The sequence below is a fragment of the Trichogramma pretiosum genome, unplaced genomic scaffold, assembly GCF_000599845.2.
Source record: "Trichogramma pretiosum strain Unisexual culture from Peru unplaced genomic scaffold, Tpre_2.0 scaffold176, whole genome shotgun sequence".
Classification (NCBI taxonomy): domain Eukaryota; kingdom Metazoa; phylum Arthropoda; class Insecta; order Hymenoptera; family Trichogrammatidae; genus Trichogramma; species Trichogramma pretiosum.
This window is the reverse complement of record NW_019641662.1, coordinates 48,722-73,618: the sequence shown is the minus strand read 5'-3', so window position 1 is coordinate 73,618 and position 24,897 is coordinate 48,722. Positions and strand designations below refer to the sequence as shown.

Genomic DNA, 24,897 nt, shown 5'->3' with positions numbered 1-24,897 from the left:
GTTATTATACTTATTCTCTACTTTATCTTTCTGTTCATCATTGTAGTCTTCCAGTACATTAGTTCTGTTCTTCATGATAATATTCAATATTTTCACTGCATTGCTTATAAAAAGTCTAGATCAAGTTTGTCTGATGGTTAAGTCAAGAAATAACGTTGACATAAACATGAAATATTCTGTAGGGAAAGTAGAAGAGATAGATGTAAACGACCATATAAATGCTCTTGAAACTTTATCGATTGAATCCGAACCTGATGACCATAACTTTGAACAAAAGAATACAATAGACGATAACATTGATGAGGAATGTGATAGTTATGAAGAATGGTCTGAAGGCGAAGAGGAAGAAGATTTAAGAAACGAGTTTTTACCATTTACAGAAAAATCTAGATTAGTAAAAAAGTTCACGCAAGCTGAATTGGAGGATTTAGTAAGGGACTTAGGGTTACCTAAAGATGGAGCAGAGTATTTAGCTTAGACTTTAAAAAGCAGAAATATGCTGGAAAATGGTACAAATGCTACGTATTATAGAACCAGAAATGAAAGTTTTAAGAAATATTTTGAAGAAAAAAAGGTTGATGATGAGAAATTAGTTCAATGCAATAATGTTGAAGGTCTAATGAGAGAAATTAAATGTAATATTTATAAAACCGACGAATGGAGACTTTTTATTGATTCTTCGAAAAGGAGCTTAAAAGCTGTATTGTTGCATAATACTAATAAGTTTGCGTCTATTCCTATTGCTCACAGTACAACTATGAAAGAAACATATGGAAGTATGAAGATTCTATTAGAGAGCATCAACTACCAAGAAAATAAATGACTAATATGTTGGGGCTTGAAAATTTTTGGTATGCTGATGGGACAGCAATCTGGATTTACAAAGTACCCATGTTTCAAGTGCTTGTGGGACAGCAGAGATCGTAAAAACCATTACACCGACCACAAGTGGACTGAGAGAACTTCTTTAGAAGCTGGACATCATAATGTTATTAACAGTTCGTTAGTAGACCCTAGAAAAGTTTTACTACCTCGTTTACATATTAAATTGGGCATTATGAAACAATTTGTAAAAGCTTTGAGTGAGAGTGATGAATGGTTAAAAATATTTAGAATCTAAATTTTCCTTTAAATCTGATGCCAAATTAAAAGAAGGAATATTCGATGGACCAGAAATAAGAAAATTGCTAAAAGATGACAATTTTCCAACTAAGATGACTGAGGTTCAGAAAGCTGCATGGCTTAGCTTCAAAAATGTGGAATGTAATATGTCTTACAAACTGCATTTCTTGCATAACCATTCAGATGAGTTCCCGAAAAACTGTGGTGATTTTAGTGACGAGCAGGGAGAACGATTCCATCATGACATCAAACATATGGAGCAGCGATATCAAGGTAGATGGGATGTGGCAATGATGGCTGATTACTGCTGGATGTTGAAGAGAAAGAGAGTGAACATAAAGACTAAACGCAGACGGCAAACTTTAGGCCGATCGTTTGAAGAAAAAAAGAGGCGTTACAAATGAAAAAAGTAAAAAGGCATACGAAATTAACAATATTTCATCAAGTTTTGCCCTCTTTTCATTAACTTAACCTTGAAATGAAGGATCTTAACTTTTTACAGGTTACTCAATCAAAAAGCTGAATTACTTAGCTCAAAAAACCTATACACAATCTTTTTTCGATAGGTGTGTCGTTCAAAGCGCAGCATTTAATGACTTTACGCATTCGAGGTGGTAACTCGATCATCGCGGATTTTATAAATGGCACACTGATGCTCCCTAGAATTAGGGAATAATCATCAGCGTCAATCGCACCTTTATTTTGGCAAATTGTGTCCCAACCAATTTTTCCATCTACTTTTAATGGAACTGAGCTTGGTATTATATGTAGGACAATTGGCAAATTGCGTAAGTACGCTTTTATGCTACCGAGTGTATAACATTCTCCTTCCATCACTCCTTTTACTTTATATATATGATTCAAGTTAACCTGCTCTGCGAATAGTAGATTTACCGCGTTTTCTTTAATAATGGAAATTTCAGTGCCGGAATCAATATAGAATTCGCTGGGGTTTTGTGAAAAAGTGTCGTCATACCATTCTATGGTGGGGAGATGCCTTTTTGTGTGTAATAGATTCACCGTTGCTGTTTTGATTTCTGGGGGATCGGAGTGCTCGTTGCTTGAGGACGGCCCCGAGCACTCGATTAGTTCTTTGTATTATCTGTCGTGGAAGGGCATGATTCACTTGCGCTGGGGGCCCTATCCTGTTTATCATGATCATTATGATTGTTGCTCCGCTTATCATGACAATTGCGATTGTTGTTCTGTCTGTGATAATTGCGATTATTATTATTGTTACCCCGGTATTTCGGGTTACCGGAAGAATTGCGCTTAGAATTTTCATTCTGGTCACTTGACGCGTTAGTATCATTCTCGGGCGTTTGAGCCGATGCCTGGCCTTGACGCCTCCAGGTGGCTGCTTCGTGTCCACGTAAATGGCAGTTGTTGCAAAAAAGAAGGTCGTGTTTGAGTTTTCTTCAGTAAGCAGCTACGTGATTATATTTGAAGCAATACTGACATTGCATTTTCCCTTCCTTTCGTGCATCTTTTTTGGTGACGATGTCGCGTCCGCACTTTCGCTGTCCGTAGAATGTTCTTGCGCAATTTTTGATGGAAGCGGCGCAGTAAGGGGTATGTTCAGGAGTCCCATTGCCGAGATATTCGACCCCGTCACGACGCGCAGCAACGTTTCTCTTTCTACGTCAATCGCTTTTCTGATTGCATCCGTTAGATTAGATGGAATGCAAAGGCGCGTATGATTTTGGATTGGCTCACGTAGTCCGTGCAGAAAGCAGCTTAGCACATTTCTATTTAGAGCAATTTTTGCGGCTCTACGCTCGATATCGTTGATGTCTGGGGCCATATCATATGTTATCAACGCCCTATTATATAATATTTGTATCCGCGAACTGTAGCTTCTTACGGGTTCGATGGCACCCAGTGCCTCGGCGACGCTTCTATTGCCGAACTTATATTTAAGGTCCTCGAGCAAGTCTGATATTGAGGTATAGGATATGAGCAATCCTACGTACTCCTCGGCCTCATCAACGAGTTTTGCCTCTAGAGAGTGAATTATTTCTCTCTGCATCGATGGCATTTGTCTTGCTGCTGCTCGCACTGCTTCGCAAAATAGGGGAAGCTTTTCGGGTTTTCCGTTAAATGTAGGGATGCGCTTCATTATTCCATTGAATCTATCGTGCACGTCGCGTATATACGTATTTTGGCTGTTACTATTGCTATTTTCGTTACTGTAATCAACTAGCAAATTTTGGGGATCATTGTCTACGCGACTACCGCTCGTTATGGAGCCAAGATAATTATTATCATAGGTCGCAAATGACACGTCGCGATCGGGCGTATATGAAAAACCAACATATTTTTTTGCTGCTTTTGTTGACCGTCGCTCACTATCTTGCAAGGGTGGTTTTGTCTGTGGTGTTGGCATTGGCGTATTATCGGAAGCTGATAGGTCGTGCTTCTCATCAAGCTGCATTAAATTTAGCGCGTCGGTACTCGGAGACTTTATTTTCTGGTCATCTTTAGACGTATCGTGCGTATTTGATGTGCTAGCTTCATCGTCGCTCTCTGATCCGCTGCTACACGACGTTATGAATTTTTCTATTATCGCATGACGCTCTGTTTTAGAGCACTTTTCTAAATACTCTGTCACGACGTCTATGACGCTGATCGTCTCCATCGATGGAGCTCCGAGTCCATCGGTGGATGCGCTTCTTTTCTTAGGGTTTAACAACCGCATGAACGACATTTTACGAGGGGGAGCCGAAAACAGAAAATTTTAAAAGACTAAAAAAAAATTTAATTTGTAAAATTCACTCAGCTGTGACCGACGTAAATGTGTACAGCGCGTTTCAATAATGGGTTATAATAATTTATTGTTTGATAAAATAACTAATTTCTCGTTCACGACTTTGAAGACTTGTTGGCGAAAATAATAATTATATATTTTTAATAGTAGTGTTAGCTTCTCTTACCGTAAAAGGATTATAAAAATAAAGACTGAATTTCGACTCATCTCCAATTCCGAGATCGTTCCTTCCAACGAGCCCGCAGTCCGGATGATTGAGTGGTGTTATCTTTTTCTTATCTGTCGCTCGGACTAGGCTGTTGAATTTTCGCGTATTTTACGCACAAATCACCACATACACCTATGCACTATATGCGTTTAAAATACCGAATAGATTCTTTTTTTCCTGGGTATAAGACCCGGCTAATAATAATAAGGTATAAGGTGGCTAATTGCCACCTGAGCCGGTCGCGAAGAAAGGAAGTCACGAGGCGCGAAGTCAGCAATAAGCATGCTGATGCTTCGCGGTTCCCCGTCACACTATATTGGGATTGCACTTTGGTCGCGTTGCGAGTTTTCTAAGCGCGCGTGCGTTAGCCTACGCGCTACCAAGTGCCTACGCGAATAATGGACAGATTTCGCGTGTACCTCGACTCCGACCCAATAAATTCCTACCGAAGCGAGGATGAATTTTAATCTATCGAATTCGACACGGGATAGGTGATGTCATGCAAATTAATACAGTGAATATCAGATATGGTTCATGATCGATAAACGATTTATTGCTTCATTTATTGAATGAACAAATTTACTTTTAGTACACAGTACTCTTTTATAAATTATGACCTTGTAACTATAATGCCCGAATTAGGTGTGACAAGCTCACTGACTACTTCAGATTGTGAAGCTTGGTCAGCCTCGCTTGTTGACACCACAAGGACTTTACCTTCAGATTCGACGTTGACTTGTTGAGAGCTGCTCCTGGGGCCCTACTTGAACATAATGGTTGGTCCCTGCAAAAGAATGTTGCTAGAGACCTCACGATTATGGGTTACCCGAAAATGAATGAAATGCATTCACTCTGTCTCTCCCTTGCATTGAGCACGGTTGATGTCAAACATAAGTTGAGACAGAGTGAAATGTGCAAGAGCTTCTATCGGCGCTTTATAAACTTTAAGACCTGATACGGAAGCTCTTGCACTTGATGAGGTGAAATCTAGTGTAGTAGCGTCGCTACTCACATTGACCCGAATTCGCGATATTTGGACTTAAGCCACACGAACCCCCGAACAATGTGCACGTCTGCTCGTCACTCGCGCTGCGGTACGCACTCACGATGATTTCGCAGGCATAATTTCACGATTAGCCGCGCGATCAAATACACGACGGAAAACTGTCGTTACGTGTACTCGATCCCGATCTCGATTTTTTATTCATTCACGCGTCGCGAGAGATTGTTTCCCGAGAATCAATAATGATCGATAAATTATTAAAATATAACGCACAAAGCTAAGTTATGATAGCAATTCAATTTTTGCTGAAAGCGAATTTTACTATTCGAACGAATATGATAAACTAAAACTCAACGCGCTGGCCTTGGAACTCCCATTCTACCTTACGCGTTGCCAATGTGAGTGGGGCGTTCTCCTTCTCCCTTTCCTCTTACTAGGGAGTGATGAGTGAGAGTTGATTGCTTGGTCGCGTGAGCTACGTTGCGAGAGTAGTGACATCGAGGACTTGCACTGATGCTCGGATTTCTTTCCTCTGTCTCTCTCTTTCTCGTTCGCTGCGTTCACGGACTTATTTCACAACGAAATTCATTAGTGTGGTCGCAATATATATCATATCAACTTTGAATATCTTAAGTATTTTTTCCGGTCTAAGGTGTTCGGTGGGGATCTGAATGATTAAGTCTGGATTGTTTTGTTGAATGTCCATTGTTAATTCTCAGGAGATTGACTGAGTCAGTAGTAGCGGAAAACCTTTCCTGCTCTCAGTTCCTGCAGTATGTATTGCATTCGATCTAGTGTTCTTATTCTCTCATCCATTTCTCTTTCAATCAGAAGAGGTGCGCTAGTAACCTTACTTCATAATAGGTGCTTCAGTTCGGAAGACTCGTCCTGCATGATTTCTTTTAATTCTCTAAAAATTGTCTCATGTTGTTGCGTTGCATTCGCTACGACGTCCATGCTATGCATCAGCAGATGAGTTTTCTTTTTCTTAAGGGGTTTGATGACAGTGATTTGCTCTTAGGACAATCTGTGCAAGGATTTTTGTATAAGGTTTATTTCGTCTTTGGTGACGGTTCCGAACTTTGTCAAAGTCAGCACCTCAACGCCCGCTCTGGCGACTTTTTATGTCTACGAAATTTCAGCATTGGAAATATATTTAATATATTTCCAATGATGGAATTTTATAAAATTTTAAATAAAATATGGGCTATATCATTATCGGATTTCTAACGGCGTTTGATTGAGTGGTTGTTAGGCATGCTAGAGCGATTTCCTCTTGTATTCTCTTTATAGTGTTGAATTGTTTTACAACGCTCGAACTTTTGAAAGGTTCACAACTTAGTGTCGTTTTCGTTGATAAGTAATGATGCTCTAATTGTTCGTAGGAGCTTAGCGCGGGGTTATCGCTGGTCCATGTGGTATTGTCGAGATAGATTGCTATCCGCCAGGTAGCCTTTTTCAATACTATGGATTCATAATCTCCATGATATAACCCCGAGTTACTTTTAATAGGTTGGATGTTGATCTCGGCGATATCTTCCGTCACAACCATAAGACTCATCGTTGTCCATAAGTGTCATTACGTATTTTTCTGAAAGGGCGTTAGATAATTATTCGGGTACTACCTTGAGTTTACTCGTATGTTTTCGTATTCGTTTGCCCGTTGGAAGTTCTAGGATCACATTATTGTTACCTATAATTCCTTTAATTAGCTTTAATAAGCTTTATAGAACTGATCGAATTTACCGGTACGAGGTTCTTTAAGGATCCAAGCATAATCTCCCACTCACCCGTTAAATGGTTTGATGTGGCGGTCGTACCGAGCTTTAGATTTATGCTTTTGTTCAATTTGTTTCTCCGCTGCTATGGATTTCATTTCTCCGTGTCGCATAATACGATCTTGGAGATATAGGTTATAGGTGGGGAGCTCATCTCCATCGGGGGTCCGTAAGGGGAGCCGGGCTACTTTTCCATATACCAATTCGAAAAGCGTGAAGTTGTTTGCTGAATGGATCCTGGTGTTATAGGTAAAGGTGGCAGAAGGGGCTAATCGATTCCAATCGACATAACTCTCGGAATAAAATCGGTACGGATAAAGTCCACCAGAGGGGCGTGGCTACGTTTTAGGGCGCCATTAAGTTGCCAAATGTTTGACCTTGAAGATACGTGTAATTGATTCGACTAAGTCTGATAAGAAGCTAGTGCCGCAGTTTGAGAGGACAGCTCTCGGTGCTCCAAATTTACAGATCAAATGTCGAGCCAATGCGTCGACGATCGTGGAGGCTTTTAGGTTAGGTATGGGAATGGCTATTAGGAATTTAGTCACGTTACATTGCATGGTGAGGAGATGACAATTGCTTTCTGAAGTTAGACTTAGTTTTTCTACGGTATTGATCGATACTTTGTCGAATGCCTCCAATGGAGTGTCTATTATAATTAATGGATAAAAATGGGATAGGTCATTAAAACTTATAACAAGATGCTTCACTAATTTTCATTTATTTTTACAGGTGGTAACGGAAACGTACATTATGGTGTGTGTTCGAATTATTTAAAAAATGTTTCGATAAATGAAACAATGTACGTCTTCATTCGAAGGTAAGAAGCTTTTAAAAAATCTTTTGTTATGTAGAGAAACTATCTCATTAGATAAGTTGAATTTCAATATTTTATCTCATCGAGAAAGATTTTTTCAAGTAATTAAAAAATTTCATTTTATGAAAACGAATTTTTATCACACACCTTGATTTTTTTCAATTTCATCAGTGCATAACTTTATGACAAGCGTCATCATGAAATTTATATTGATTGAAAGAGTTCAGTACATTCTTTTAATTATTTCAGTGCGGTCAATTTTAATATGCCCGACAACACGAAAACGCCCATGATTTTAGTCGGGCCTGGAACAGGTATTGCGCCATTTAGAGGATTTTGGAATCATCGTCAAGCTCAAATGGAAAATATGAAAGGTAAATTTATATACTTTTTAATTATTATAATTTAATTTTGAAGCGAATAAAAATCCAAACCGGTCAAATTAAAGGTCTTCAAAATAACTTTAATTTGCTTATTTTTAAAGTTTTATGTGCTTTAAAATGGCCTGCTGTAGAGTCATTTGAATGTTTCTAAAAAAAAAGTCGCAATTTTTCTAGTTTTTTAATAGCTGAAGTTCACTTGGAACCACATCAATTTTTTGTAAACTCCGGAGTATTTTTTTGTGTGCCATAAGCTAAAAAATGACGTAGATTTTGAATGAAATATCGCATTCTAACCCTATACAGCGGTATTTGAAATGTTTAATTTTTTCTTTTCTTTTCTTTTATCCGGCTAATTAATTATCACACGTTTTTTATTGTGAGAACATTCAGAAAATACTGAAACATTTTCCAAATACTACCGATGATTAAAAGCATCTCAAGACATATATATCTTGAGACCCTAACGCATTTAAAGGTGCTTCAGAGCCAAATCTACAGCCAAATTAAAAATATAATCATTAACGAAGTTTAAAACTAGAATCGCAATTTCGAGGTGAGCTGTACTAAGGTGTCCTTCATTTCCAACAAATCCTAAAAAAAATTTGAAAATATTACTATCAACGTATTTTCCGATAAGAAAACCAATGGTGACCTAGCATTTAACCTTGAACGTAACCTCTAAGCTACAGTGCAACAAAATTGATTTTTTGTACGGTGACTCCCATTTTTTGTTGCAGATTTAAAAAGAGCAGAAAATTTTACGCTCGAATACACTTTTAGTTTTTTTTTTCAAGGTTATGTTCATGGCCATTTAAATACCATGTTGTACGCAAAAAGACATTTATATAACCTAGCTTATTGCAAATTGGTGTTTTTTCGAGTGAACCTCAGCTATTAGAAAACTAAAAAAATTGCGATTTTTTCGATTGTTAACAATATTCAAACGGCTCTACAGCAGTCCATTTTAACCAATTTTTTAGCCACTTAGCCAAAATGAGAAAACGACGTTTTTGAGATAGATTAGTGGATGCCTGGCTGCGCAATGCATACTGCTGATACAAGATGTACAGCTCTATGCATGACCTTACTGTAGAAAAACTTGAACTGAAAGAACCTTCTTAAATAAGTTAATTTGAAGTAAAATATATATTTTTAAATTTTGAAAGAAAATTTTTAGTATACTTAATTTAAAAATTATCATCTATTATTTTATTTTCAGATATTGAGTTTGGAAAAATATGGTTATTTTTTGGATGCCGCCAAAAAGAATTAGATTTATATAGAAATGAAAAAAATAAAATGATTGAGAACAAAGTTTTGGATCGAGAATTTTTAGCATTGTCTCGTGAACCTGGAACTGAAAAAGTAAGCTTATACTAACATTTATGAATTATTAAAATAGCCAGTACGCGTTAGATTAAAATTTTTTACCCACATCGATAAGTTTAAGAAAATCCTTGCTATTTCTTCTTCAAGAGATGTGTTATATCAATTTCAATTAAAATAATCGTTTTTCTTGTTTTCTTTTGATTTTCGAAGATGTAGATTATCACTTTCCAAAATTTTAGACCCAAAAGAAAATTGTATATGTCCATTAGAACGTTTTTAAGAAGGGAGATAGGTTTACAGGGGTAACAAATAGTATATTTCTTAACGGTCGCACATATGGTTTTTTTTTAGCAAAACGAGGGATTATAACGAAGGATTGTAACGAGTTTTGTTAATATTTTGTAAATCTAAGATACGACTATACAAAAATGTGGCTTTTGTAAAACTCTATTTCGGTGGGTAATACTTAAGGATTGAAAGCACTTGCTATACAAGCCCAAGGCGTCAGTAGCGTCGTCTGCCATGCTTGCTACGCGCTGTCTTGTAGCTGCGATATTCGGCTCGCGAGCGTTGACCAGTTTTCACGCCAATCATGTAACCCACTGGGCTTCGCGCTCTCTTCAGCCCGATCTGTCTGTCTCTTGCATTCGAGTCGCATAAACGCTTAAACTCGCGTATCAAAGCTGGTATCGTGGAATAAGGAGGGAAGGAAGGGTAAATATCGCCCACTGAACTCTGCCTTGACTCGATGTGTCGCGGTAACACGCCTCCGTGTTATAATAGTTTTGAAATAAAGCGCATTCAAATGACGAATGAATGACTGAATGTACGAACGACGAGACGCGACGCAATTACGGTCCGTGCGCCGATAATCGCACGGTGGCGCCCAGATTTATGTGACGAAACGACCTGTATCTATTTTCTTTTTATTATACTTAAATAATAATTTATTAATCATATTTATTTACTCAAAACGAAGTCTTTCATTCATTACGAATCCCGATTTTATGCCTTACACGTTCTATACAGAAGAGGCTTGTCACCACGACTCACAAGTGAGCAGGGAGAGGTATTAGTGAATGGGTATTAGTAGGGATAATAGGATATATACTGCAACGTATTACCCACTTTTCGAGCGAACTCGCTAGTGCTTGTGCGGATGCGCACAGCCGACACACTCGTTTCCTATGCGAGACACCGTGAGGCTCGTTTCAGCCTGCTCAAATGGCTTACCTTGTCTGCAGCGGCGTTGCCGTTACTGCGTACTTGGCTGCGCGCACGTTGAATGTGGGGGCGCGCAGAGTATACTGAAATTAATTTGAAGACCTAGGATCGGGTCTCTGGACGAATGAAAGGTGTATTTTCTAACAAGGATAGCTTTTCAGGTCTGGGCCATGGATTTGCTCCAAAATTTTTTTGCGGTCTTCTGGTACCCAATACTGAAGCTCCCTGTGCTTAGTTTGATCCAATGGACCTTAGGGCCTATTTTTTGAAGGATTGTCCACATTATATAAAATTTTTTTTATTTTCTATATCGGTATAGAAGTATTTAAACGAAAAAATGCAACGATCCAAAGTTTTAAAATTTTTCAAAAAATCTGCTTGAATTTTTTTCAGAATTTTTGGGACCATCTACCACTCTCTTTAAGGAGTCCTAAAATCTATTGAAATAGCGTCAAATTTGGGCCTCTTGAATTGAGTGATGGATGGTCCCAAAAATTCTGAAAAAATTCAAGCAGATTCTCAAGTATATAATTTAAGTTCGCTTACGATTTTATTCATTCAAGCAGATTCTTTGGAAAATTTTAAAACTTTCGATCGTTGCATTTTTTCGTTTAAGTACTTCTAAATCGATAAAGAAAATAACAACGATTTTTTTATAATGTGGAAAATCCTCCAAAAAATGGGCCCTAAGGCCAATTGGATCAAACTAACCACAGGGAGCTTTAGTATTGGGCACCAGGAGACCACAAAAAAGTTTTGAAGCAAATCCATGACCTGCACCTGAAAAGCTCTCCTTGTAAGTATTTAATTTTAAGAATTATTTAGCTTTTATTAATTATCGCGTGAAAATAAATATTCTCTTTTTTAAGGGATAACACGCGTGTTAAATTAAATAATAATACTTTACAATATTAATATTCTTCTGCGATGTTGACTCTGCTACCCGCTCTGCTACTGGAACAGCCGTTGGAGATGTGGTGAAGTATTTGGTTACGTCGAGCACTCACTGTCACTTTGTACAGGGAAGAGAAACTCAAAATCACGATAGCAAAACTAACACGACACTTCAATTTAAAAAATCGGACCCTTCGCTGTTTGCGTTAGAGCTACCGACCGAGTCCACCCAGGCAGGATGTCCTCTGCCTGCACTACTACCACGTGAATGGCGAAGCGCTTTGGCATGCTTTTCGATAAAAGACCGGACCCTTCGCTTTGTGATCGAGCTTACGGCGCAGTCCTATTTATTTCTAGATAGTCCTCGGTCAGCGCGACTACCACGTGAATGGCGGAGCGCTTTGACGTTACAGGGAAAAGCTGCCTGCTAACTTAGAAGCTACACTGAAAGAAATTTGAGACTCTTATCTTACCGCTTGATTACTAAATGTGCCGCGGTCTGGTGGCGCTATCGTCCGACACGGTGGTATCGTTTTAATCTCAACTAAGGCGATTTCGTGCCCAAAACGTGAACAAAAATCGCCCAAGTAAGATAAGCAAATACGACCAAATAGGACGTTTTCGGCTTGTCTGGTATACCACACACTGTTATAACAGTATCAACTTGTCGATTTTCATAAGCAGTTGTCGCTCAGTGACTCGAGATTAATTATAAAGTAAAATATTTTTAGAGAAGCGCACACATAAAGCCCCAGCAATGTTTGACTTTTGTAAGAAATATAATCTTCCTCAAGCTGTTGCAGAAAAATTTGCAAGTAAGTGAATAAATAATTACTATTTTGATTTTTGGATAAAGTTAATCTAACTTTTGCTCAAATAAAAATTTAATTTCCATTATTATTCGTGGTTACCTCCCACGTTTCCGACTCTGCTTTTCACGACAAGTATTCTTCCTGACATTCATTATAAAGAATAATACCAATGAATATGTATAAAAAATTTATTAACTTAAAAAAACTTAAAAGAGTTTAACAAAGATTCATAGTGTGAGCCAATGAACGAAGATATTTCACTGGACCCGACTCGTCAAGCGTCGCTGCATAATTGAGTACAATACTTTTTATTTTCTCTTGCTGAGCAATCCATTTTAGTTTTGGTGCTCTTTTTATAGCGCGTCCTAATGCTAACTCTGCGAAGCATATCTCCACATCGGCCTGTTCTTTTTGAAACTCTCGCAGTGCACTGTATAAATCGGGATGATGTTTACCGACTATCAAACGAAAGCGATTGTGCCATCCTTCACTAACGTTATTGGTTTTGTGAGTCCCTGCTAGCACAGCATCATATTGATTCCATAACTGTATAGGATAACGTCGAGGTATAGCTTTTTCATGACGTCTTCCTCGAACTGCTGGAGTACCAATAACATAGTATTCGGAGAAGTAATTGAATACAGTCTTCAGTGCACTTGGAGCTTCTTTTTTTAAAGCTTTAAATATTGGCAACACATCGTCGACGGGAATATAAGCTAGGGCCATCATCATATGTAGAAAATCTCGAATTATTCTATCATTTTTATAAGCGTACTCTTTCTGTAAACTTATGTCCTGGATTTGTCTATAGATAGACTGTCCCAGATGAAAAAAGCCACAAGTTATTGTAGCAAAGGGAAAAATTTTTCGACAAGAATTGTTACGTACAAATTAATCGAGGGATTAATTGTACGTAAACCTTTTATATAAATATGTTGCTATCGGGCACGAACCCTTCTATACAGAAGAGGCTTGTCGCCACAACTCACAAGAGTGCGGGGAGGGGTATGAGGGAATAGGTGTTAGTCAGGGTGTTAGGATGTCAATATGTATATATTTATCTATGAGTAGGTTTTAGTGTTATAGAAATTGATGAAATTAAATAACTTACGTTGATTTCTCTTATAAATAAACTGGAGGTTCACTTTATTTACTTAATTTCTTAGAACTAACTTTATTTTTTTTAAGTGCGAATAATAATTTTACTTTTGCAAAGGTGCGAAATAAACAAAATCGAAATAAAGATATTGGTGGTTGCTGAGGAGCGGCCACACGTCGACTGCACTTTTCGTCGATGTTCTGGTCGCTTTTAAAATGCATTAAAAGGAGGGAAGTCTTTTGTCAGCATCAATCGGTCGTTGACAAGTGGATATTCTGACTCAGCTGATGCTTCGGTCGACAGTTTTGTCATGCCTGTGCATGCCGAAACCGTCGACTCGGGGCCTGAGCCAGCATCCACCTAGTTCAATAGCCTCATGATGTCGACATATATATTGCAACGTATTCAGCTCGCTGAGCGCGCGCAAGTGTAGAAGTGTCTGCTCGACGCGAGTACTCCGTATACTTGCTTCAGTGGAGGACTCGGGTAGCTTGCCGCGTTCACGTCGAGGTGGGCTGGAAAGAGACTTACCGACGCGGTGAAATTTATACAGCTCTCGGACTTGCTTTTATATAAAGGATTAGACCCGGGCGTACGTTGCACGATGAGCCTTGGCGGGTCTTTCTTCACGTATTTGTGTCTTACGCGCCTGAAAAGTTAGAATCGGGAAGGTGCGTAAGAGACAACAGGTTTGAGTATCTGACTTGTAATGTTATATGCAGTTGTTGTTTTTATTAAATAAGTAAATTGTGAGAAAATATGCGTCTGTTTTTATTATAGACGACTTGATCGTTTAACGAAATAAATAATAACTTAATCGAAATAATGAGTTGATTTTTACGCAGAGACGTCGCGATAGCTTTACAATTATCGTTTGCAATCAGAGTACAAAATGGTCTTATACCGCGATACAATAAGATTTACCGGTGGTAACACGCTGTTGGTCGAACGGCTGCTGGAGTGATCTCTCTGGAGATGACGTAGGTTCGGCTGCTTGGCTGCAAAAGAAACAGGAACTTCCGCTACTGTTACGGGTACGCTGCTTGTCCCTTCCTTCACCCTGGGTTGACGGAGCTAAATAAATCACTATCGTGCACACAAGGATGTTACGGCAAACACTGTAAATTCGTGACTGGGAAAATAGGAAACAGAGAGATCGCACTCGTATTACTACGAGAGCGATCAGCGTTAGTTCGAGTACAAATAGCTTCTCAAGCGAAAATACAAGTATGTGAATACGTTTTCGTACGAGCTATTTATTGTACAGGAAAACTTGACGCAGAAAGCTTACACACTCGTACGCCCTTGGGCGGCAGCGGTAGATGGCCTTCGGAATTTAAGGAAGTTCCTCGCCACTAACGACAAGTCAGTGGCAAAGAATGGTAATCGTGAACATTAAATACTGTGGGGGGTATTAGTGTTATATTCAATTATCAATGCCTTGCATTTCGCTGTCGCGCTCCTTAAATAGGTCAAGGAGACGCCGCTCTCTTCGCGCTCACTCTTTGAGTCGAGCCGCCGGGATTCCAGCGCGCGCAGCAGTGGAATCGCAATTAGTGCGACAAAGATCAAATTTCGGCAATACGTGCTGATTGCTGAAATTGCATCACGCGGGTTTCTTTTGTCACTCACTGATGCTGCGTGGGGGTCCGGCGTCTTCTCTCTCTCTGCTCTGCTCACCGTCGGTCCGCGTGATGCTGTGAGTGGGAGACTCGCGGATCTGCTCTCGCATATGGAAATTAGCTTGACGCGAGAAGGGGAAAACGCGAGTGCGTTGGGACTCTCCTCTCCTCGAGCGCTTGTACTGAGTGCTCGCGCGTACTGTATGGTGGCGTGTTTGCCACACTTGCAGGCGCAAGTCGAAAAATACGTTGCAATATATTCCAAGTATTCGAGGTTGAACGTCCTCGAACATCTGGCATATAACAACCTCCTCCTCTTAGGATCCAGCGTCCTCGTTCGACAAAACTATTTATTAATTAATATTCAAGAATAGAATTACTAATACTTAATATAAGTTAGGTAAAATTGTTTTTTTTTTTTTTCAATCGATAATGATTACTTCTGGTTCTGGTTGTTTTTGGTGGTTCTGGTTCTGGTCCATGTTCTGGTGTATTGCTGCCCATAGTTTTTTGCGGTTTTCGTGGACCGGAGTGAGATCTATATTCAAGGGAATCTTTGTATATCTTGTTTCCAAGGCGTCCTCATCGATCGTTTCTATCCTCGCTAGTAGTTGTGTAGTTACTGTAAGGTTAGACGAGCTGGTAGGTTTCTTAGATCTAAATTTATATTGATAGCAGATGTACCCCATTAAAGATATTATTGTTATGAGTTGTATGGTCAATCCGCTGAACACGAATGTTTTGGTTGATGTTGTCTCTCTTTTATGTTGTCCGACTGTTTCCATCTCTTCCAACACTTTATTAATTGATGTAAGTTCAGTATTCCATTTCCCCGAGTCTTGCATGGGCAATTAATTTCTGTTCTCTTTCATTACTGAGGGATGGCTTTTAATTTATCTAGATGTTTGCGAATCAGTTGTCCTGTGGGTAATTGTAGGATTGCTGTGTTATTTCCTAGGATTTCTTTAACCAGGAGAGAGGTCTTATAATAAATATCGAATTTTCCTACTCGGGGCTCATTCAAGACCGAGGCGTAGTCTCCGGCAGAACCTTTAAAAGGTCTAGCTTTCCTATCATATCGCTTTTTAGTAATTTGTTTTTCATGTTGTTGCTTATCACTCGCCAAATTTTTCATTTCTGTCAACCGAGTAATTAGATCTTGCAAATATAGGTTATATGTGGGCAATCTATCCTCGGTTAGGATGTTGAGAGGGAACCGTGCTGTTTTCCCATAGACCAGTTCGTAAGGCTTGAAATTAGTCGCCATTCGTACACACATTACATTACATTCGTACATTTGTGTTGTATGCAAATGTTGCGAATGGGGCCAATTTGTCCCAGTCATCGTAGTTCGGAGTACGTCCTTATGAAATCTGTGAGTGGGGCATGGCTTCTTTCTAAAGCTCCATTTGTTTGAGGTCTATACGCCGACGTAGTTAAATGTCGAATTTTAAAAAGCCTCATTAGTGTTTCTACGATGTCCGAGAAGAAACTAGTTCCTTGATCCGATAGAATAGCACGTGGTGCTCCAAATTGGCATATAAGATGTCTTGCTAATGCATCTGCGATGGTGCTAGCTCTTAAGTTCGGAATAGGAATAGTGATTAGGTATTTTCTTAAATTTCACTGCATAGTGAGAAGGTGGCAGTTTCCTTCTGGGGTCATTCTAAGTTTCCCAACGGTGTCGATAGAAACCTTGTCAAATGCTTCTATGGGGGTGTCGGTAATTAGCATAGGTTGGTGAGTTTTTGCTCGGGCTATCTTCCGTTCTTGACATTCAGGGCATTTGCGTTTTTTTTTTTTTTTAATGGAGCGATGGGCTCAGTTTATTAAATAAAATGTATTTCGGTACATTTTTTAGTTTCCGTTTTTACATATTTTATGTAGGCGGGTGGAGTTAGAAACAAACTGAGATATAAAAACATATGGGTGTTGTGTGGCCCATCCACTTCTCCTTCTGCCCCTGTTTAACCCCCGCGGAACCGCTGTTGGGCACTACTTCGCGGGGAGAGGCTGGGCTGATGCAGCAAGCTCATCACTTTTGCGCTGATTGTTGTTGCGTCTTCTTCATTCCGCATCGTCCGTTCATCCTCTTCTGGCCATCTCTTCGGCTCTCAGACTTGTTATGACTGATTTGGCGAAGGTGGCTACCGCGAGCCAGTTTTTTTGTTTGCTAGCATGAGCTGGACGACATTTTCCTGCCTGGCAACCTCTTGGAGCTGACGGTGGAGCTTTTCTCTTTCCTCCTCAAATCGAGTGCAGTGGCAGAACACGTGCTCTGCGTTTTCGACCGTGTTGGGGCAGGCCGGGAAATCCGCGCTGGCGTTGCGGTCGTAGCGCTGGCTGTGATGTTTGAAGTATCCATGGCCTGTCAGGAGCTGGGTGAGGTGATAGTCTACCTCTCCGTGTCTCCTGTCTATCCACAAACTGATGTTTGGGATCAGCCTGTGCGTCCATCGTCCTTTTGTCGAGCGATCCCATCGGCTCTGCCATCTTCTCAGTGTCTCCTGGCGTTCTTCAGCTTTCGCGTCCTCATGGCGGCGCTGATAGAGCCGGCTACGCTCGTCTGCTAGTAAGGCCAGCGGTGGTATGCTGGCAAGGACGGAGGTAGCATCGTACGAGAGCAGGGCATTTGCGTATGAAGTTCTGTATGTCATTTCTCATTTCTGTCCAATAATATCTTTCCCGTACTTTAGCATAGGTTTGACTAATGCCTTTATGCCCTCCTATATGGCTAGTGTGAAGATTTGTGATTATATCTTTCCTGTCTTTTTCCTTGAGAATGTCTACTTGTCCGTAGCACATGGTGATATTTATATCGGTTTGTTCAAATGTCTCTTTCACTATTTCTTTTAAGAGGCCAGGCGTTAGTGACTCTGTCAACTCTCCCTTGCGGGCTATTCGAGCGTTGTTTAGCTTGTTTGTTATCATAAATCCTTTCCAGTTCTTCATAGCTTCTCGTACTTTTTGGCCACTGATGGGATCAGAATGCCTTGCGGTTATGACTGCTAGAAGTATGTAGTTGCTTTTATACTTTACTGCTAGTATCTGGCCTATTAATGGTTTTCTGGAACGGATTTCTTTGTAGTCAATAGCTCCGATGTCTGATAGAAGCCTGAAATTTTTAGTGTAGGTCCGCAGTCTTTGCTTATGAAATGGACATAATTATCGGATTTATAAGTCAGACAATTTCTGCTTGTAATTATATTGTGGCCAGACATTCGTTCTTTGACACTCTCTTTATCTGATGGATTATCGGTTGTGATGTACGCTGGCTTGTAGCGGTTCATGGGGGTTTCATGCATTGGGACAGGGACAAAGATAGGGAAGTCTGGTATTGAGGGTTCAGTAAAATTAAGCACAACTGGGGCGTCGTTTTGATCTTGGGGTATGTCAATGGATGGCTGTGGGTTTGGGGGAATGAATCTTTGTGGAAGTGGTGTGCTTTGGAATCTGGGAGTTCCTACCATTGGTTTAATATGGCTGGTTGTATTAAGATTGTTTTGGTTTAAATTGTTATGCTCTCTTCCTCTTATGAGGATATCGCTATCTTTCGTGGCAGCAAGGGATTTTGCTACTAGCCGGTTGACTTTATCGGTAAGAGTTTTATTGGTAAAGTTGCGTTCATCAAAGGTGTCAATGTTGTCTAGGTAGTCTCTTGTGGCTTCATCGGCACAATCGCCTTCTGAGAAGCAGGATTTATTATTTAGTTCATTGTTCTCCAGCTCTATTTCGGTATTTATGTCCTCTAATTCCAAGGCTTTTTTATTTATCAAATTTTGGCTTATGTTGATCTTGTTAGCGGCTTTTAGTAGTTCAGAGTCTGATAGTTGAGTGAATACTTCCTCTGTTTTATCCAGGGTGTCTTCGCTTTCAGAGGTGTTACTATCCGTTATTGGTGGGGCTGTTATGATGACATCGGTTTTATTTTCTGGTGCGGTTGCTGTGTCAGGGACTGTAGGACAATTGTCCTCTTGGACTTGGGACTGTGTTTCATCATCTGTGGATCTTTCTGTATCTGTGAATTCTTGTCTTAATGCGCTATAGCGAAGATCAATTAGAGGGGGAGTTTCTGTTGGACCATCTTCTTGGTCTGTCGTCTGTTGTTGTTTGGTCATGGACGTTGTTTCTTCCGGTATCGCATCCATTGGTCTTGTTAAATTACTTCGACGCCTGAGTTCCGTGTCCACCTTTGAACTTTCAGGTTTTCGAGTTTTAAGAGGGTTTGCTGGTGAGGCAACTGCCTTATTTTCGGAGCGTGTCCTTTGTTCGATGCACGAAGTATCTGCTGCTGAGGATGATGTTACACCCTTCCGAGGGTTATTTTGAGTGTTAGTGTCAGAACTTGATGCCCGGTGCTTTCATTTTTCCTCTTTACCATAAGGATTCTCAATTGAGGTAGGTTGCGGTTGATTTCCCATTCTGGTAATGTGGTAACTGGGTTCCGTGATAAGCAATCTGCGACGACATTTTCCTTGCCGGGTTTGTACTTGAATATGTATTGATATCCGGTAAATTTGAACATCCACCTCATGAGTCTTTGCCCAGGGTTCTTTCGATTATGCATCCAGTTTAGCGGTTCATGATCCGCTACTAAAGTGAATGGTCATCCCAGAAGATAGGGGCGGTAGTGGTATATAGCATGTAGAGCAGCAATGCATTCCTTTTCCGTAGTGCTATAATTAATTTCTGCTTTATTTAGTACTCTAGGAAGGTATCCAATTGGGTGTTCAAAGCCCTCCTTTTCCTGACTTAATACGGCCCCGATGGCTAAATTGAATGCATCAGTGGTTAAGATAAACGGTTTAGTGAAGTCTGGAAATATCAGTATTGGCTAGTTTCACACTCGAAAAGACCAATCAAATTTATTTCCCTTTTTGGTTAGGTCGTGCAAGGGTTTCGCGATCTTTGAGAAGTCTTGTATGAACCTCCGGTAATATCCAGCCATACCTAAAAACTGGCGGATTTGCTTCACAGTTTTTGGTTGGGGAAAGTTTCGCATCACCTCTATTTTCTTTGGATCCATCTCGACTCCTTTCTCACTCACTATATGTCCTAAGAACCCAACTTTTTTCCTCAGGAAGTTGACTTTCTCGGGTTCAAGGACAAGTTTCGCAGCTCTCAATCGGTCTAGTAGTTGACGGACTTTCGCGTCATATTCTTTGAGGTCTTTGGCATATACGATAATGTCATCTAGGTACACTAGCATCTCGGTATTTTGAAGGCCTCTTAGGACTCGGTCCTCGAGTCTTTGGAAAGTTGCAGGAGCATTTTTCAATTCCATCGGCATCCGACAATACTGATAGTGGCCGTTAAGCGTAGAAAAGGCTGTTTTCCATTGATCTTCGGGTTTCATTGGGATTCGATGGAAGCCGCTGGCAAGATCGAATGTAGAGAAGTAAGATGCTTCTCCTAATTGGTCCATGATATCGGCGATATTGGAGAGAGGGTATGCATCTCCAACTGTCTTTTTATTGAGCTCTCTAAAGTCAATGACGACCCTCCATTTAGGACTTCCATCAGGTCCTGGTTTCTTCGGGACTATCCATACAAGGGAATTCATTGGGCTTGTTTGGGGATGATGGCTCAATAATACCTTCTTTCAGTCTCTTCTCCACGTCTTTATTAATGGCATCTCGATGAATCGGGGGATGTCGGTATTGTTTTGTGTTGATAGGGATATTATTTTCTAGGGGAATTTCGTGATAGACCCAATCTGTGCATGGCAGGAAATCTCCTGGCAGGAGGAAAGATCAGGGTAATCCGTTACAACTTTTTGAATGTTCTCCCTTCCTTCCGGGTTAAGTTCCTCCAACCGTAGGGTTTTCAGGATTCGGTCGCATCGGATTCTGACATCTTCAATTGGTGGGGTATCAACTACGGTTGCTCCATCGGACTTAAAATCTTGCACCACGTAGTCGAATGGCTGAATTTCGACGGGGTCGAGGACCAATTTTAGTTCTTCAACTTTGGTATTAATAGCGTAGATGTTACAATAACCTGCTTCATTTTTAACAATTCCTTCCCCTACATAAACATCGTCGCATCCTACATCGAGGCGAGGTAGATATCCTTCGTCTTGGTGAGTATGTCCAAGTGATGTATAAGTTCAATGCGATTAATTTTCCTAGATCGACCTGGAATAGTTATTTTCTGACGTTCGGGGAGGATCGTAGCTTGGTTGCATAATTCATCGCATTCGGCTACGAAATCTCGATCTTCGCAGTAATCCTGATACTGATTTATGGTTTTAGGGGTGACGTAATTTATTGAAGGTATGCCTGCTCGATTTCGGGATACTTTGAATATGTTCGTAGTCGGGTTTTCCACTTGAGGGTTTGGCTCTACAAATGGGATTGGATTCAAAGGGTCACTTCGTAAGACTATGGAACTATAATGATATGAAATGACTGCCCGTTCCTTTTTCATCAAGTTTCGTCCAATCAGACCATCAGCTTCGATAGGGAAATCATTTGGGACCACGTAGAATCTATAGGAGTGACTACATATTGATACATAGATGTAACCTAGTGTTTCTACAGGCTCGCTTGTGATTCCTCCAAGAGATAGATAACGGTCTGTAAAAATTTCCACATCGGGATCAATGGCCGAAAGCTTTATTAAGTTAACAGTAGCTCCGTTATCTAGCATCAGACGAAGAGCAGCATTATGGCCTTCGATGATGGGGAGTCGGATTATTGTTGGAGTGTCATCCTCTGAGTCGCTTCCATCAGTTCTGGCTGTTGTAGTTGCTGGGGCATTCCTGCAGTCTTTCGTCATGATTGACAGGATGGGTCGTTGGTACGGGGCCCCGGTTTCTGGCGTATTGGGTGGATGAGTTGCCGAGGTTTGGGGGCTCGTGACAGAGCTCTGGCGAGCCCCATTCGAGCTTAAATTTCGGTTATGCTCGTTGATCGCTTGAGGATTTCTGCCATATGTTGTGTTGTTGTACTGCCTCGGAGCATAGGCTCCCGGATATTGTATAGGTTCGGGCTGGGGTCCAGCAGCGGCATACGGAGGCCTTGCATTAGGGATTTCATTTCTATTAGGGTAATAGGGCCTGGATGCAGCTCTATTTTGATTATAATCCGAGTCCCTGTGATATCCATTGCCTTGGTTCCTATCATACTCTTGTCGATTATAAGAGTAGGGATATGCGGGATGTTGGACTTGAACGGTTTGTCCATACCTGGGTTCCCTCGGTTGTTGAGTTTGAACGTGACCTATCCAAGGGTAATGTTCATCTTCCTTAGGAAGTCCATCATAGGGTTGTTCCTGGGGGTATTCTGGGCCTTCCACATATTCCACATATTCCGGGTAGTAGTCAACTTGGGGGCTGTCGTAATACTCGCCCTGATTATTAATGTATCCCACGAAGGATCCATGGTCGTTCATAGGTCGAGACCGGGGTTCTTCAGGGTAGGAAGGGCGAGAAGATTGATGATGGCTTGGTATATAATCTCGGGGGTATTTTTGATATCTAGTATCGGGAATGACGTGAGCGGCCATGCGCTGATCGATGCGTACTGCTTCTTTGAGGGCTTCGTCCAGAGTTTTCGGGTTGATAGCATCTACTGAGCGGCAGATGTCGGCGGGCAGACCCTTAATAAATATGTCCAAGACAATGTTAGTGAGTGCTTTCATAATATCTTCGTTGTAAGTCGCTCCTACTTCTTCTTTAAGTGCCATTTCGGCTCCGCCTAGGAGAACGTTAATATGGTCATAGAAGTCATTAGCGGATTCTCCTTGTCGCATTCGAGCAATCTGAAGCATTTGGTTGTAGTACGTGTAGCTGTTGTTGGATCCAAATCTCTCTTTAAGATGTTTGACCACGTCGGTGTATTCATTGAACGTCTTACGGTATAAACTTCTTTTTGCTTTGCCTTGCACCTTACTTAAGAGGTTTCGTAAGAAACATGACTCCTGCCCTTTGGTAATTCCGATGTGTGCGTTATGCACATCTAGGAGAAAGTCCCGTAACGGTATGTTAGTTCCGTCATAGATAGGTATTTGACTTGTGGCCTGGCTTACAGTGAAATTGGAGGCAAGCAGCGTTCCTAGCTCTGCCGCAGTGGTGTTTGGCGCAGTGGTGTTTGCTGTATTGTCTGGCATGATGATAACTTCGTATATACTCAATCTCTTGAATAAAATCTGATTCTGACCTTATGATCTGATTATTATCTGAATCTCTATAATATTATCTGATTATTATCTGCATTAATTTATTGCTGAATTTTTCAAACCCGTGCCTACTCGGTTAATTTAATACTCCTTAGAAAGGGGTATTTTAACTCGAACCAGGCAACTGTGGCTAGATCACAAGCCTGAATTGGTGTTGCAATTCCAGCTTACAGAGAATTGTCGATGGGTGGGGCTACTAAACTTGGTGAAATAAATAAATTAAATCGCCTATAAAATTTTGTGAGGATAAATTGGGTGAGGTGAATAAATCGTTCAACAAATGATTAAAGATTGAATAGTATTATAAAGTATATTGCACGTAAAAAATAAAGTTGAATCAATAACTACAAATTGTGCTTGGGGCGCCACTGCATGTAGAGCATGCAGGCTCTCGAATTTATTATCTCAGGGGCGCGAGTCCCTTTAATTATTATAAATAAACCGATTCGCGATGGCTTTTAGCGGGTGTAGGTGTGTGTGTGTCAGTGTGTGTGTGTGTGTTTTTTTTTTTTTTTTTTTTTTTTTTTTTTTTTTTTTTTTTTTTTTTTTTTTTTTTTTTTTTTTTTTTTTTTTTTTTTTTTTTTTTTTTTTTTTTTTTTTTTTTTTTTTTTTTTTTTTTTTTTTTTTTTTTTTTTTTTTTTTTTTTTTTTTTTTTTTTTTTTTTTTTTTTTTTTTTTTTTTTTTTTTTTTTTTTTTTTTTTTTTTTTTTTTTTTTTTTTTTTTTTTTTTTTTTTTTTTTTTTTTTTTTTTTTTTTTTTTTTTTTTTTTTTTTTTTTTTTTTTTTTTTTTTTTTTTTTTTTTTTTTTTTTTTTTTTTTTTTTTTTTTTTTTTTTTTTTTTTTTTTTTTTTTTTTTTTTTTTTTTTTTTTTTTTTTTTTTTTTTTTTTTTTTTTTTTTTTTTTTTTTTTTTTTTTTTTTTTTTTTTTTTTTTTTTTTTTTTTTTTTTTTTTTTTTTTTTTTTTTTTTTTTTTTTTTTTTTTTTTTTTTTTTTTTTTTTTTTTTTTTTTTTTTTTTTTTTTTTTTTTTTTTTTTTTTTTTTTTTTTTTTTTTTTTTTTTTTTTTTTTTTTTTTTTTTTTTTTTTTTTTTTTTTTTTTTTTTTTTTTTTTTTTTTTTTTTTTTTTTTTTTTTTTTTTTTTTTTTTTTTTTTTTTTTTTTTTTTTTTTTTTTTTTTTTTTTTTTTTTTTTTTTTTTTTTTTTTTTTTTTTTTTTTTTTTTTTTTTTTTTTTTTTTTTTTTTTTTTTTTTTTTTTTTTTTTTTTTTTTTTTTTTTTTTTTTTTTTTTTTTTTTTTTTTTTTTTTTTTTTTTTTTTTTTTTTTTTTTTTTTTTTTTTTTTTTTTTTTTTTTTTTTTTTTTTTTTTTTTTTTTTTTTTTTTTTTTTTTTTTTTTTTTTTTTTTTTTTTTTTTTTTTTTTTTTTTTTTTTTTTTTTTTTTTTTTTTTTTTTTTTTTTTTTTTTTTTTTTTTTTTTTTTTTTTTTTTTTTTTTTTTTTTTTTTTTTTTTTTTTTTTTTTTTTTTTTTTTTTTTTTTTTTTTTTTTTTTTTTTTTTTTTTTTTTTTTTTTTTTTTTTTTTTTTTTTTTTTTTTTTTTTTTTTTTTTTTTTTTTTTTTTTTTTTTTTTTTTTTTTTTTTTTTTTTTTTTTTTTTTTTTTTTTTTTTTTTT

The 24,897-nt window shown here is 38.6% G+C and overlaps 1 protein-coding gene across 1 annotated transcript in view; it reads left to right on the top strand.

Annotated features, from left to right (window-relative positions):
* Nucleotides 1-24,897, top strand: part of LOC106656749 (nitric oxide synthase, salivary gland) — a 63,600-nt gene that overhangs the window by 17,662 nt on the left and 21,041 nt on the right. Inside the window, exons 4-6 of the mRNA XM_023460223.1 lie at nucleotides 7,611-7,698; nucleotides 7,945-8,069; nucleotides 9,298-9,443. Coding sequence (XP_023315991.1) covers nucleotides 7,611-7,698; nucleotides 7,945-8,069; nucleotides 9,298-9,443 — 359 coding nt within the window. The remainder of the gene's footprint in view (nucleotides 1-7,610; nucleotides 7,699-7,944; nucleotides 8,070-9,297; nucleotides 9,444-24,897) is intronic.